At 38.6% G+C, this 17,099-nt stretch overlaps 1 protein-coding gene and 1 pseudogene across 2 annotated transcripts in view; one reads left to right on the top strand and one right to left on the bottom strand.

Moving 5' to 3' along the window:
• Window positions 1–4,830, top strand: part of LOC109137151 (sterol 26-hydroxylase, mitochondrial-like) — a 6,963-nt pseudogene extending 2,133 nt beyond the window's left edge.
• Window positions 4,831–9,708: 4,878 nt separating this feature from the next.
• Window positions 9,709–17,099, bottom strand: part of pde2a (phosphodiesterase 2A) — a 140,057-nt gene continuing 132,666 nt past the window's right edge. For both annotated transcript variants that reach the window (XM_027280165.1, XM_019254744.2), the window contains exons 26-31: window positions 16,874–16,948; window positions 16,684–16,783; window positions 15,704–15,816; window positions 14,406–14,444; window positions 14,157–14,263; window positions 9,709–13,317 (exon numbers count right to left, since the gene is read on the bottom strand). In XM_027280165.1, the coding sequence (XP_027135966.1) occupies window positions 13,083–13,317; window positions 14,157–14,263; window positions 14,406–14,444; window positions 15,704–15,816; window positions 16,684–16,783; window positions 16,874–16,948 (669 nt within the window). In that variant the 3' untranslated portion in view covers window positions 9,709–13,082. The remainder of the gene's footprint in view (window positions 13,318–14,156; window positions 14,264–14,405; window positions 14,445–15,703; window positions 15,817–16,683; window positions 16,784–16,873; window positions 16,949–17,099) is intronic.

Below are 17,099 nucleotides of genomic sequence, written 5' to 3'. Positions count from 1 at the left end.
GAGCTGAGGCGTTAACTAGGTTTTAATGATTTGTTATTTATCTGCTTATTACAACTACTTCAACAACTACTACTTTCACGATTCTGTTGCTCCACATTTATGATGACAGACTGACTGAACTGACTCAACTCTCCTTTAAAGCAAGAATGATACCACTTAATCTACAGTTAAAGGTTATATATACGAAATTTAAATAAACATTTTTCCAAAAGTATTATTTATTTACTATCTTTAACCTTTTATTTAATCTTTATTTTGTAAGAGCTGGAGTTCATCTTCCATTTCTGCACCTATTTTAGCTACGAAGTTGATTGAAAGAAGATGGAGTTCATTCAGCAATGCTTGGACAACGATGAGGAGGTCAAAAGCGAATACCTAACATACCTCCTCTCAAACACTCACGATGGCACTAAAGAGTGTATGGCAACATCACCGAACTAATTTTAGCTGGAGTGGACACTGTAAATGTTTTAATCTACCAATTCCTATACAGGAAAATTGTTGGGTTTTTGCTTAAGCCAAATTCCATTAAATAAGTTGGGGTTTTTCGTGGCAATAATATATAATAATAATAATAATATTAAACACCAGTGGTGAAAAAGTGTAATTACTCAGTAGTTTTACTTCAGTTTTTGTGTTACTACTCCATTATAAGCCTAGCTATGAAAGGGAAATATTTTCACTCTACATTTAAAGGTCCACTGTGTAAGATTTAGGAGTAGCTGTTGTCAGGAATGGATACAATATTCATTGTATGTTTTCTTTAGTGTATAATCACCTGAAAATAAGGATTGTTGGTTTTTGTTGTCTCAAAATGAGCCCTTTGCATCTCCGTGATTCCTACATGCACATACATCTGTAACTTCACTGCTGGTGCCACTAAATCCTAACACAGTGGACCCGCTATACTACTAGTTATTTTTCAGATTAAGACAACAAGACATTGGTCCACTCATAAATTTGATGCATTTAGTGTATACAGTGGTTAAAATCTCTCCCCCCCTATCAACCTCAACATTAAAGTACTGCTTACATGTTGATGCATTCATAACAACTATATAATATATAGTCATATAGCCAAACACCGTCAGGGACCATTCAGCATGAGAACTTTTGCTTTTGACACTTTAAAGTGCTCTTGTTACATATAATTCTGTTATTTAATCTTTCACAAATTCAACAAATTCACACGTCACAGCAGCACATCTACACAAGGTGGTACTCATACATAAGAAACTCATGAAGTCACACTGGTGTTGAAGCGTCTTACAAGTATGAAATAAAGGACCTGTGGTAGCACTCCTTATTGGTGGGAGTAGCAGTCAGTTGCTGAAGGAACTGTTTAAGGCCCCCACAGTCTCATGCAGGGGGTGACGGATTTGTTTAGGCTGTGATGTGCTATCTGAGTGTTTGGACTCCTCCCTGGCTGGCAAAATAACATACCATTGTTTGGATGTACATAATAGCTTCTTCCTATCATTCATTTTGTATTTTTTTTATCAGATCAAGTTCTTGTCCAAGTTCTGTTTTTCTATTTGCCGTTTTTATTGGTGCAATCTGCAGTTGCATAACTGCATGAAAAGTCTTATTTTTTAGTATTATGTCCTTTCCTCCCAATTCATAAACCAAGTATTACCTCCACATAGAAGTTATAGGTTTTCTTAGAAACTAGATAATATTCATTCAAACTGAATTGAATTGGATGCCAAATTTAATGTCTTCAATAGTATAGATGTTTCTAGCACAGTTTGTCTTATTTCAATCCAAATGTGGCTGGGTGACAGGCATCATTTCAGGCATAATATCAGTCGTTGAACCTGTGAAGGGACCTTTGTCAAATCCCTAAATGATGCATTAACATAAACAAATGTTACTTCAGCTACATGCAGAATGTAGAGAGGTTGTTCATTGCTGGGAGTGAAGTGGATTTCTGCCCCCAGGGCCCCCAGTGTGTTAATCTGGCCTGCTTATACAGTATCACGTATGTGGGATAGGTCAACAGGATCAACCGAATGCCACTGCGATGACTAAATCTGTGTAGCCTAATGTCACCTGATTATTCCTAGGCAACGGAGCACACTGTCATGGTGTTGTAATGTTGGTTAATAAGCAGTGTATGTGTATGTGCTGTGTTGTGCATGTTTAGAGACAGTAACCAAAAAGCTTTTCACCAGATTTTTCCAAGAAAGAAATTAAAACTTCCTCCATTTGTCTTGTCAAAAATGTCCTTTTCATTACATTTGAATAAAAAACAAGACCACCAGCACTCATAACTCAACAAACAAATAATTAACAGATGACTGAATTTGTCCTCACGTATAAGCATCATGTATACATCTCAGATTATTTTGGGTTCTCCTTTGTGGTGTAGAATATCATATGTTATCCTAAATACACATAACGTTTCTTCATCCCCTCGTCTAAAAGTCTAATTTGGGGTTGTTCAAAATGGCATGAAAAAAAGAAAGAAAAAAAAACGAGAACAGGATGCAACCACTTTAAATACATTACGAATTGAAATACTTCCCATTGTAATAATGTAATAATGACAGACAATCAAGTAACATTTTCTTTTAAAACTTTGATATTTACAGCACATTATATTTTTGCCACTTTTAACAGTTATGTCACAGGTGTCATTACAATGACATTACATCACAGGCAAGAGCCGTGTTGTTCTGTGATGATGGGAAATAGATGGGTTTCATACTTTCTGGGTGAGCCGTAATTTTCAGACCTGTATCAGAAAAGTTTTATACGAACACAGCCCTCAACTTCACTCTAACATTAGGAACAAAAAAATAATTGTATGTATGTATATCTGTTTTTCACAATGTTTGCTTGGCACATTTAGCCCTGACTCTCTAAAAAAACATAAAGGGAAAGATACACACTCCGTATAGAAAAGGTAGGTATACTAGGTCAGTATACTAGGTCTGACTCTCAAAGCATTTTAGGATTAAATGATCACAGGCATTTGAACTTTTTTCATGGAAACATCATGAATCTAACATGAAATGCCTTTGGGAAACTCAGAACTGAAGTAATAATTTAATAAGAGGGATAGGTATTTACATAGGAATCTATGCAACATCCAGAGGCAGGACACTTCATATTGCACATGAAAAAGGCAGGTACATTGAAACAGTGGTTTAAAAATAATAAAATGTGAAAACGCACACGTGAGAGAAAGAGCTTGAGAAAGAGAGAGAGGGAGAGGCTCTTCTACAAAACATTCTGTTGCCCTTTAAGAAATTTATCGTAAAAAAATATTCAGTCCACGAAGCAGACCAAGGCAGATCAAACGATTTCATCCAATCGCACTAATGCATACCATGTACACTCTGTGTAGCACATACACAAAAAATTGCTACAATTAACCTCCTCCAAAGCACCGTCCTGAGGCCCTCATGAAAACATTAGGATTAAATCCATGATGCAACATTTTTGCTTCATCTACCTCCACTAGCATAAAAGGGGACATTAGTGAAGAAATTAAGGAACTGTTGATGTTATGTCTGCATCATCGTATCAACAACAGCAGTGAAGGAATGGTTAGACCAAACATTTTCTCTTGGTCTTAAAAAAAAACGAAAAGACAAGAAGTGAAGAGAGAGAGAGAGACGAGAGAGAGAGAGACGATAGCGAGAGTAGAGAGAGATCTCTAGAGATAGTGATAAATAGAGAGAATCGATAGAGATATAAAAAAAACAAACAAAGAAAAAAACGAAATAGAAAAAAAGAATAGGATATATATATGTTAACGAAAAGAGGGGGTGTGTGGAGAGAGAGGATGATGGAGTGGGGAGATAGGTGAGGGTGGGTGGATGGTGGGGGGGGGGTAGAGACGAGAGAGAGGGGATGAGAGAGAGAAGGGAGAAAGATGAGAGAGAGGGAGATAGGGGAAGGCTGCTGACGTATTGCGGGCGACGGAGAGAAAGAAGGGAAAATGAGTGGCCGGATGCAAAAGGGCAGAAGAGAGGCGGGAGGAGTAGGGTGTCCGGATCGGTGGAGAGAGGAGGAGAGAGAGAGTTGAACGAGAGAGGATGGGGGGGGTGGCGGTGGGGAGAGGAGAGAGAGAGAGTGAGAGAGGGAGGGAGAGAGAGAGAGGGGAAGGAGGGAGGGAGAGAGAGAAGGAGAGGAGAGAGGGAGGAGGAGAGAGGGAGCGGGGGAGTGAGAGAGGGAGGGGGGGGAGATGGGATTCTTCCCCCCCCCCCGTCTTTTTTCCCGACTTGCTTCCGCTCATTTCGCCTCTCGACCCTCTTTCGACCGCCCCCCGATCTTTTCCTCTCCCCTCCTCCCTTCCTCCCCTCCCTTTCTCCTTTGTGTGTTGCCCTCCTCTCTTCTTTCCCCTTGCCCCCATTGAAGATTTCCCCCTTCCCTTTTTCCTTGACCCCCTTCTTTTTTCTGATCTTTTTTTTTCCCCCTGTCATTTTCCATACGCCCCCCCGCCCACCCCTCTTTTTTCCCTTTTTTCCCCCCCTTTGTTGGACTCCCCTGTCGCCCCCCGCATTCTGTTCGCCTTTTTCTCCGCGCTTTTTTCTTCTTTAAGACCACACCATATTTTCCGACCCCTGGATGAAATGTTTTTCCCCCTCCCCCCCCCTTCCCCTTTTCCTTCCCCCTTGGTTTCTTCTAACCCCCCCCTTTTCATCGGCACCTCCTATCAACCTCCTTGTTCCCGCTCTGGTTTTGTTCCTCTGGATCAGCGATCTTGGATCGCACTGACCATAAATTCTTTTCCTCATATTTCCTAACGGTCCCTTTTTCTCCTAGGAAATTTTCTTTATTCACCACTCCCCCAACCCCCGCGCCCACCCCCTTGTTTGATCGTTGATTAGTGTTTGCCTTTTTTTTTTTCGGTTAGATTGAAAGCAAAATAATGTCTGGCAATCATATAGGATTTAACTATCTAATGTTTTCATGAAAGGGCCTCAGACGTGCTTTTGCTTTAGGGAGGAGGAAGGTTAATTGTAAGCAAAAGGGTTGATGTATGTGATAAACAGAGTTGTACATTTGGGATATTGCATTTAGTTGCGATTGGATGTAATAGTTTGGATCTTTGCCTCTGGTCTTCGCTTATTTCTTCCCTGCCCCCCCTCCTTCTATTGCTGAGGGGATTCTATCCCCCTTTTTCCTTTTCCTTTCTCGCAATCTTTTTTTATCGATAAATTCTAAGGGCATACAGAAGTGTTTGTAGAAGAGCCTCTCCCTCTCCTCTACTTTCTCCCCCAACGCTCTTTCTCTCACGTTTTTGGCGTTTTCACATTTCTATTATTTTTCCAAACTTTCACTGTTTCATATTGTACCTGCTTTTTAATTTGCTTAATATGAAAGATGTCTTGCCTCTGTGATGTTGCAAGATTCTATGTAAATACCTAGCTTCCCTTCTATTTAAATTATTACTCAACGTTCTGACCGCATTCCCCAAACGGCATTCCAGTGTTTAGATTCACTGATGTTTACATCTGAAAAAAGTTTCAAATTTTTGCTCTGATCCATTTTACTCCTACCCAATGCTTTGGAGAGTCCAGACCTAGTAAGCCCTTCTATACTGACCTAGTATACCTTACCTTTTCTATTACTGAGTGGTATCTTTCCCTTTATGTTTGTTTAGAGAGTCAGGGCTAAATGTGCAGAAACATTGTGAAAAAACAGGATATACATTACATACAATTATTTTGTTCTCTACTGTTCGAGTGAAGTTTGCGGGCTGTGTTCGTATAAAATTTTCTGCTACGGTCTGAAAAATACGCTCACCCAGAAAGTATGAAACCCCTCTATTTCCCATCATACCAGAATCAACACTGGGGCTCTTGCTATTGTGATCTGTAATGTCTGTGTTAAATGTATCACCTTGTGAACTTAACTGTTAAAAGTGGCAAACCTATTTCAATTGCTGTAAATATCAAAGTTTAAATTAGAAAAATGTTACTGCTTGTCTGTCATTATTACATTATTAACATGGACTTTAAGTATTTTCAATTCCTGTAATGTATTGAAGTGGTTTGCATCCTGTTCTCGTTTTTTTTTTTTTTCTCTTCTTTTTTTCCATGCATTTCTGAACCAACCCCAAATTTTAGGACTTCTTTAGACAGACTGGGGTATAAAGAACACGTTATGTGTTTTTATTTAGGGAAGGATTTTTATACATATGATATTCTTACCACAAAGGGAGAAACCCAAAATAATCTGAGATGTATACATATGATGCTTAACGTTGAGGATCTTTAAATTCAGTCATCTGTTAATTATTGCTTTGTTGACGTTATGAGTGCTTCCTTCGGTGGTCTTCTTCTGTTTTTTATTCAAATGTAATGAAAAGGACATTTTTGAAAAAGACAAATGGATGAAGTTTTAGTTTACATTTGTCATTTTTCTTGGAACAACACTTGTGAAATTTTCAGCTTTCTTGGTTCCTGCTCTAAAATATGCACAACACTTTAGACCCATTACACATACACTGCTTATTAAACACACAACATTACACACACCATTCGGGCCAGCTTTTCCCTGTGCTCACTGTTGCCTAGTGTAATAATTCACCCCCCCCGGTTGACACAATTAGCGCGGCTACATCTGATTTTTCGTTTAATAGACCTCGTGCGCCCACCCCCCCCTCCCCCCCCCCCCCCAGCCAGTTTCTGTTGATTCCCTGTTCTGACTCCACCCACATACGGATCCTGTATAAGCACCTTCACCATGGCCCCACTTACCACCCCACCACCTGGGGGCCCCCCCCTCCCCCCCCGGGGCAGCCCAACCCCACTCCACTTCACCACCCCCCCCTCCCCCCACGCACCCCCATGACCACCAACCCTCTCACGCACCATTCCTGCATGTAGCCCCTGACCCCCCACCCCCCCAGTACACCCACACTTGTTCTATGTTTTACCACTGCATTCATTTTCTCGGGCTTTCGACAAACGGTCCCCCCTCACCGGTTCACCGATCCTGCTATTATGCCTGAATGATGCTGTCACCAGCCACATTTGGATTTTTTGAAATAAGACTAAACTGTCGTAGACCACACATCCCTCCTTCCTATACTATGATAGACATTTAAATTTGGCCATCCCTTAATTCACAATTCCAGTCCTTGACCCTTCCCCTCCATGTACCAGCATGCCCCCCCCCCCCCTTTTTTTTCCCCCCCCCCCCTTCCATGAATTTATTATCTAGTTTCTCAGAAAACCAACCTACCCTAAACTTCTATGTGGACCCCCCCCGGTAATACTTGGTTTATCTGCAATGGGCCGGCACCCGGTACCTTTTACCAGGACATAATACTATAAAATAGACTTCATCATGCATGTTATGCAACCATGCCCCGACCGTTTTTCCTGCTTACACCAATCAAACAACCCGCGCCAAATCGACAAAACTAAGACACCTTTGGACTTAAGAACTGATTGATAATGTCAAAAAATACAACTTTTTTTATGAATGATAGGTAAGAATTTAGCGATTCACGGTATCATACGTTTACACCAAACATTTCATCTCCCCCTTCCCTCCTTTCCTTCCGTTGGTACCCTTGTCTATTTCTGCAGACCCCCAGGAGGAGTCCCAAACACTCAGACCTAGCACCATCATTCAGGAGTTGGTAGAGACCAAAACAGAGCTTTAGGGTTAGGGTTACGTTAACAATTACCCCCAGACTGATGAAGGCAGGTCCTGTAGAAACACTCTTTTGAGTTCTGTTTTGGTCTCTTTAGCTACTAAATGCTCCAGTGTGTATACTAGCTAGTTACTAACTGTCTGTCAGTTTTTTGGTACTTGGAAGGTAGCATGTAGTAGATTTCTAGAGAGAGAACTGTTTGCTGAAAATTCCTTCTTGCTGCGTCTGGAAACAAGGTTCACGAGAGGGACCATCAAAACATTAATGTTGCAGGCCTTGAAATCCAAAACAATGAGCTGAAAGACACTAATGCTCTGTAGAACAGAGCTACAGGTGTAACTTCTCTGTGGATTTGTGACTTCCAGCATCACTTTTTATAATACACATAGTTGTGTGGTGATGCTTTGTTGATGAAAAACTATTGATCAGAGCTGCTTTAAAGATGCTACTGGATAATAATATAATAATAATAATAATAATATTAAACACCAGTGGTGAAAAAGTGTAATTACCTCAGTAGTTATACTTCAGTTTTTGATGTTACTACTCCATTATAAGCCTAGCTATGAAAGGGAAATATTTTCACTCTACATTTAAAGGTCCACTGTGTAAGATTTAGGAGTAGCTGTTGTCAGGAATGGAATACAATATTCATTAGTATGTTTTCTTTAGTGTATAATCACCTGAAAATAAGGGTTGTTGCGTTTTTGTTGTCTCAAAATGAGCCCTTTGCATCTACAGTGATTCCTACATGCACATACATCTGTAACTTCACTGCTAGGTGCCACTAAATCCTAACACAGTGGACCAGCTATACCTACTAGTTATTTTTCAGATTAAGACAACAAGACATATGGTCAACTCATAAAATATGATGCATTATAGTGTATACAGTGGTTAAAATCTCTCCACCCCTATCAACCTCAACATTAAAGTACTGCTTACATGTTGATGCATTCATAACAACTATAATAATATATAGTCATATAGCCAAACACCGTCAGGGACCATTCAGCATGAGAACTTTTGCTTTTGACACTTTAAAGTGCATCTTGTTACATATAATTCTGTTATTTAATCTTTCACAAATTCAACAAATTCACACGTCACAGCAGCACATCTACACAAGGTGGATACTCATACATAAGAAACTCATGAAGTCACACTGGTGTTGAAGCGTCTTACAAGTAATGAAATAAAGGACCTGTGGTAGCACTCCTTACTTGGTGGGAGTAGCAGTCAGTTGCTGAAGGAACTGTTTAAGGCCCCCACAGTCTCATGCAGGGGGTGACTGGATTTGTTTAGGCTGTGATGTGCTATCTGAGTGTTTGGACTCCTCCCTGGCTGGCAAAATAACAGTACCATATGTTTTGGATGTACATAATAGCTATTCTTCCTATCATTCATTTTGTATTTTTTATTATCAGATCAAGTTCTTGTCCAAGTTCTGTTTTTCTATTTGCCGTTTTTATTGGTGCAATCTGCAGTTGCATAACTGCATGAAAAGTCTTATTTTATAGTATTATGTCCTTTCCTCCCAAATTCATAAACCAAGTATTACCTCCACATAGAAGTTATAGGTTTTCTTAGAAACTAGATAATATTCATTCAAACTGAATTGAATTGGGATGCCAAATTTAATGTCTTCAATAGTATAGATGTTTCTAGCACAGTTTGTCTTATTTCAATCCAAATGTGGCTGGTGACAGGCATCATTTCAGGCATAATATCAGTCGTTGAACCTGTGAAGGGACCTTTGTCAAATCCCTAAATGATGCATTAACATAAACAAATGTTACTTCAGCTACATGCAGAATGTAGAGAGGTTGTTCATTGCTGGGAGTGAAGTGGATTTCTGCCCCCAGGGCCCCCAGTGTGTTAATCTGGCCATGCTTATACAGTATCAGTATGTGGGATAGGTCAACAGGATCAACAGAAATGCCACTGCGATGACTAAATCTGTGTAGCCTAATGTCACCTGATTATTCCTAGGCAACGGAGCACACTGTCATGGTGTTGTAATGTTGGTTAATAAGCAGTGTATGTGTATGTGCTGTGTTGTGCATGTTTAGAGACAGTAACCAAAAAGCTTTTCACCAGATTTATTCCAAGAAAGAAAAATTAAAACTTCATCCATTTGTCTTGTCAAAAATGTCCTTTTCATTACATTTGAATAAAAACAAGACCACCAGCACTCATAACTCAACAAAACAAATAATTAACAGATGACTGAATTTAGTCCTCACGTATAAGCATCATGTATACATCTCAGATTATTTTGGGTTCTCCTTTGTGGTAGAATATCATATGTATATCCTAAATACACATAACGTTTTCTTTCATCCCCTCTGTCTAAAAGTCTAAATTTGGGGTTGTTCAAAAATGGCATGAAAAAAAGAAAGAAAAAAAAACGAGAACAGGATGCAACCACTTTAAATACATTACAGAATTGAAATACTTCCCATTGTAATAATGTAATAATGACAGACAATCAAGTAACATTTTCTTTTAAAACTTTGATATTTACAGCAATTATATTTTTGCCACTTTTAACAGTTATGTCACAGGTGATCATTACAATGACATTACATCACAGGCAAGAGCCGTGTTGTTCTGTGATGATGGGAAATAGATGGGTTTCATACTTTCTGGGTGAGCCGTAATTTTCAGACCTGTATCAGAAAAGTTTTATACGAACACAGCCCTCAACTTCACTCTAACATTAGAGAACAAAAAAATAATTGTATGTATGTATATCTGTTTTTCACAATGTTTGCTTGGCACATTTAGCCCTGACTCTCTAAAACAAACATAAAGGGAAAGATACACACTCAGTATAGAAAAGGTAGGTATACTAGGTCAGTATACTAGGTCTGGACTCTCAAAAGCATTTTAGGATTAAAATGATCACAGGCATTTGAACTTTTTTCAATGGAAACATCATGAATCTAACACTGAAATGCCTTTGGGAACTCAGAACTGAAGTAATAATTTAATAAGAGGCATAGGTATTTACATAGGAATCTATGCAACATCACAGAGGCAGACACTTCATATTGCACATGAAAAAGGCAGGTACATATGAAACAGTGGTTTAAAAATAATAGAAATGTGAAAACGCACACGTGAGAGAAAGAGCTTGAGAAAGAGAGAGAGGGAGAGGCTCTTCTACAAACACTTCTGTATGCCCTTTAAGAAATTTATCGTAAAAAAATATTCAGTCCACGAAGCAGACCAAGGCAGATCAAACGATTTCATCCAATCGCACTAATGCATATCCCAATGTACACTCTGTGTAGCACATACATCAAACCACTTTGCTTACCAATTAACCTTCCTCCCTAAAGCACCGTCCTGAGGCCCTTTCATGAAAACATTAGATATTTAAATCCTATGATTGCAACATTTTTGCTTTCATCTACCTCCACTAGCATAAAAGGGGACATTAGTGAAGAAATTCTAAGAGACCTGTTGAGGTTTATGTCTGCATCATCGCTATCAACACCAGCAGTGGAAGGACTGGTTAGACCAAACATTTCTCTCTTGGTCTTAAACCAACTACCTCCACTCCTTTCTCTCTCTCTCTCTCTCTCTCTCTCTCTCTCTCTCTCTCTCTCTCTCTCTTTCTCCCTCTCTCTCCCTCTCTCTCTCTCTACACACACCCACACATCCACCCACTCACTCTCACCAAGCATCAGCCTACATACAGTACAGTGGTATCCATTACAGAAGTTTCTCTTCATGTAACTATTCTGTGGTTATCTCACCCTAACTCTGCAGCATTTCCTATATTAAACATTGTAAGCTAAAACTGAGTATGTCATATTGTAACACAGAACCCCATGGACAAAACATTTTAACATGAGGCACAATCTGAAACTTAACTCTAATTTTCCAAACATTTCCTTTGGGATGCAGCAATAGTGAACTGAAAGAGTCTTTTCTACAATGGCTACATCTCTAGTTCCTTCTTTAAAACAATTTCTGAGTGCATTGAAAACTTAAAAAAAAGGTTGACGTGTCTGCCTAATATCCACCTGTGGTTGTATACATAACTTAAGAAGTGAAGTGACATGAGATCTGAGGTCTCCACACAGGTATTTCACAAATATACATCTTCTGAGCATGGTGATCATTCACTCAACACACTGATACTCAAACTATGTCTATAACAAATATACAACATACATACTAAACAGACTCTTTATTTCAATTTTCATATATTAAAAGCTCTAAGAAAGGCAGCAAAGATGCGCAATAAGGCAGATCCATATGACACACTCAGTGACACACTCCATATAACACGCTCTACTCTGGCACATTTACACAAACAGATGAGATGGATGTTTTAAAGGGCTTCGGTTGCTCTCTATCTAATGTGGTGTATGAGGAAGTTAAAAAGAAAAAATGAAGTGAGAAGGGTGCGAGGGAGTGAGAAGGATGGCTGAGAAAACTAAACCGAGAATGTGTGTTTTAGGTTGTGAGCTGTAGATGCACACTAGATGCAGTGACATGCAGTTAATATGCAGGGATGTATGTGTATTTTTAATGGTTACTTAATTGGATTATGTGTTTTAACCAGGGATCTGTGGGACTCTGTCATTGATCAGTGATTGTCAAATTGTCCCATAAACACCCCCAAAATGAGGTAAAGTGAATAAATACAGATGAGGGTTATAACGCTGTGTAAGTAAATGTGTAAGCCTCCCCTGTACAACTTCATGGACATCATGAATTTGTTAAATATACTTTGAAGAGCTGAATACAAAAATCTGTTCTGATGGTATAAAAATGGACTGCACCAGTTTCTTAGCCATGAAGAAATGAACAATGACAAAGATAAAAGGAATAATACATGAGGTGTCCATACAGCATGCATTCATAAGCATCAGGTGAGGGACTATGGCAGCTGCTTGTGTGTGAACAAAGCCGAGCCATTTAAATCAATATAAGCTATTATGAAACATTTTACAGAAAGTATAGCACTTTATCTCACTGTTACATGTTGAAGTAGTCTTTTTCCATAAGAATGAATAGTTTTTTTCTCTGTTGTGTTTCTACACAGTATGTGCATGTACATATGTAAGTCATTGTATGTGTGTTTTTACAATCGTTTTTAGGATCAATACCGTAAGAATGAACTTGTGACTTGTGGTAAAAGCTTATTTTTCCAGTGTAGCTACTGAAAAAGATAAAGTCACCACCTTCTGCTTTCCTGAACTGGAGACACAAGCAACATGTAGCATCTAATCACTGAACCGGCTCAGAGGATCCACTCGTTTCAAATCACTTGTCTGATTCAATTAGTTTGAAACTTTGTCCTGTGCATTCTTCATGGCCTGCTAAGCATCTAAGTGATTGACAGCAGAGAGATCCCTCCCTCTTGGGTCGCTAAAAAGGTATCCTCAGCCTCTTATTGGACCACAGAAAACTTCAAGAAACTGTCAGAAGCTGGCTGGTGTCACTGACCCCTCCCTCCTTCTGCATCATCAAGGCAACCGTTGAGGCAGTGGTCATCGCTCCCAAATGCACCCTGGGACTGCAGTAGCTCGTATTCCTGGTCCAGGAAGTCTAGGCTGTTGTTGCTAGGCAACCCACGGATGGTGAACTTGTGGGACACTTTGGTCCACTGCTCCCGATTTGCCGCCACTCTCTCGTACAGCTCAGTGGCTCCAGGAAACAGTTCAGAAAGCAGCCTAAAAGGTTAGAGGACAGTTGTGGCATGTGAGTTAAGTTAAGATGAAATGAGTCCTGAATACTTTATATTAGAAGAGCTTTATTGACCTTGACCTGAGAATTTTCACTTTTATTTACAGTCCTAAATGAAAAGGTAATAGAAATACATTATTATTACATAATTACATAATTACATATTCTTTATTATATAATTCTTTATTTTACTCTGAAGTTCTGAATATGTTCGAAATCTCAAAACATGTTTGAAATAACATGTTCAAAACTTGTTTACATGTCTAGACACATTTGGAGTCATGCTTCTGGCCGCCTGATAAATGTAAGTTCAGTATTGACTCTCTTTGTGGGTCTCCACGACTCCTGAGGGAAATATCTGCTAAAAGCTCCACTATGTTAACCAACTTGCTAACTGCCATTTGATGCTGGTTAGGTAGTGTGCAGTGAGTTTAACAGAGCATGAAGTGGCCAAAAATGGTGCTGATGAGAGCAGTGAGACTAAACTAAAACAGTGAAAACCAAAACGATGAAAGGTGCTAAAATGCTCTGTAAAACTGAGGGGAACTGCAGAGTAGTTTTTTAAAATCTTGAATCCACTGTTTATATGAAATATATTGACAAAAGCAGTTTCAAATAATTAAAATCAGATTATACTGAATAAAATCCAAATGCAGTTAAAAGTTGCATTTCCATGGGAGATTCATGCTAGACTATTTCAAGCTTGGGAGCAATATATAAAATTATATTTCCGTCCCAATACCTGTAACGTAGGGACCAAAGTCAGTTCTAACTCAAACACAAACCAATATATGGCTATAAGGGTCAGAGTAGTTTTTGTACGCACTTGTAAATGGGCATGGCGATATGTTCCATGAAGCTTATCTGTAGTTCTGGGATGTATGCTTTCTCTCTGTCCATCATCTCGCTGGGCCTGTTCCCCATGGCTTTTTCCTGCACACACACACACACACACACACACACACACAGACAGAGATGAGTAATGAGCTCACTATTGTGTAAAATGACACACATTTCAGCCACTTGCTAAATAATTTCACATGCCATTTAACAGCCAGCACACAGTGACACATACCAGATCTCCTTGAGAGAAAAACTCTTTATAAATCAGCTCCTGTGGACACATAGAGGCAGACATCTGTTATTGCTCATATGGTTTCAAATTAATAGTGGCACTGATTAAATTTGATTATTTATGTAATGTCACACAATAAAGCAGGGAATATATTCTGGAATAGTAAGATATTATACTGTAATGACATCTTTTAGGGCACAAATCAAAAGCCATTTTAGAAATATGTATTTTAATTTAACTTCAAATTAAAGCATTTTGAAATAGAAATATTACAAACTACTATGTACCAGACCACGCAATACCATAAGTAATATTTGATACATGGTTGTATCACAGTCTGGGCTTTTAGCTACTGGAGAGACTTTCTCATATTTGCAAATAGTACTGTAATTGGACTGCGCTGATTCACGAGCAGTGCTGTAATCCTAGATAAAATGTCATTTCCCTTTATTACATTTCAATATTTGGTAGGATTTATGTTCTTTCATTAATCTGGGAAAATAACAAAGCCTAACTGAGACCAATACAAACTAGACTGTGAATCAAACAGAATGTTTCTTGTTGTAGGAGTAAGGATTACAGTGCATTTGCTGTAGATGTTTGGAGGTTTAGGGTGTAGGATTTAGAACAAGGGTCAAGGGTTTGGTGTTGAAAAGGGGGGCAGACCAAGATTAAACATAATCCTAAAATGGAGTGCACAGAATATAATGGCATATAGTAAATGTAAATGTAGGAAGGTTGTTACTAAATGTACAGCTAAACATCTTATAATGTTTATTGTTTCCAGAAACAGGTCAGCTTTACATCATATTTATTGAGAATTGAACAATTTTAGGAATGCACTGCACTGATGCTGATCTGTAGAAATGTCTCGCTACTGCATATCTGAAACAGTGTTGGACAACTATATTTGCCATTACTTCAACTACTATACTTCTGCAAGTTGTGCTGCTCTAATGACTAAATGTTAATATTATATATATATATATATATATATATATAAAATTGTTCACATTACAAGGGTAATTGGACTAACACTGAGACACATGAATATGAATGCAAACACTAGAGCATATTTGTCAAAGGGTGTAGCACAAACCCCATAAATATCTGCATGCTAATTCATATATTGTTATTTATTTATGTAATTTGCTGTTATTCCCCAACTTAAACATAATAATTCCTAATATGGTGACTGATGAATGTATGTTTTTGTTTATCATAAATTCAAAATTGAACACATATAGCTAAATGTATGTAAAGTTATATAAATTAGTGAAGACTAGTGAAGAACTGACGGCAATCTTGCGTGTGGTTTTCCAGCCCTTGGTTTGGTCTGACAGGTCACATGATGTCATCAACAGGCACAGCAGCATGGAGCGGTGGTTATGGCTTTTTGGATTGTATCCATCTAAAAGACACAGATACAAAAATTGACTCTAATTAAGTTTTACAATATTGGTGAAATCACACACCACTGTATAATTACAGAATTAAACATTTAACTGATTAGTATTCATTTTTCAAAACTCAAAGTTCCCAGTTTCTATGCACTGACTGATTTTGATGATCAGGAAAGAAAATGATGTTTCAGTAGCATCTTAACATCGTATATTTTCACTCTGTGTTTTGTTAAACTATTTTTGGTGATAATTGACAAGTTGCACTCTGTGCTGCAAGACTCATTGAGAAGCTTTTAATGTCCTTGAACTGCTTTAACAGCACAAAATTGATTCCACTGAAGAGATATCCACTCAGGATAACTTATAATTGGTTGCATTCAGGCGTAACAAACCACTGGCCATGAGGTTACAGCCAATTATATTACATAAGCTTGCAGAAGCAACTGTCTCCTCAAAAGGGTAAATAGACCAGTGAAGGTTGGGGGTTACTAAGAATGTCACTGATGAATGCTGCAAGTTTGACCTCAGATTTGAGCAAAAAACAAAACAAAACAAAAATTTAATTAAAATCTATAGTCAATGTTTGTGTATTTTGTGTGGCTTCCACAATGGGGGACATACTGCAGAGGAAAAGAGGTCATAATTTCACAGTCCATTTCACATATTTATCATTGATTATTTAGACAAAAAGAAGACATAAACTGTATTTTCTTTACTTGTGATCAATCTCACAATCATATTCAATACTGTATCCTTTTTGCTGTCCCAGCTCAGGACTAAGCATCTAAACCTAGCCTCCTCTTGTTGTTCATGGTTGTGAGTACAAAGCAAAAGTAAAGAGACGTGACTGTGCATACTGATGTGCTCAGACGTACCATCAGCCATCTTCTGCAGGTCCTTGAAAATGCGAAGGTGGTGAGCCAGGTCGGTAGCCAGAATGATGTCTCTAATCAAATCCAGCACACGCTGGTAGTCCTAAAAAAAACATCAAAAGAAAACTTGAATGTGGTAAATGGACATAGAAATGAAGAGAGACATTTGTGAATGTCAGATTTTATATCTCACCTTCCTGGAGAACTTCTCAAATATGTTACAGCCAAAAGTGTTCAGGATGGCGATGGCCTGGGCAAAGTGATGTCTCTGCGATTGAAAAATAAAGTATGATGGGTACATGAATGAATGCATTTCAAAATGCTGCTTCTGAAAGAAACGTTGAGTCACATTGCAGCAGTGCAACAAGAAAAGGCAATTCACAGGCCTACCAATGCCTCAGCACTAAAAACAAGGAATA

The sequence above is a fragment of the Larimichthys crocea genome, chromosome VII (genome assembly GCF_000972845.2).
Source record: "Larimichthys crocea isolate SSNF chromosome VII, L_crocea_2.0, whole genome shotgun sequence".
NCBI classification, from domain to species: Eukaryota; Metazoa; Chordata; class Actinopteri; family Sciaenidae; genus Larimichthys; species Larimichthys crocea.
Note: the sequence above shows the minus strand (reverse complement) of the source record. Positions and strands in the feature narration are given on the sequence as shown.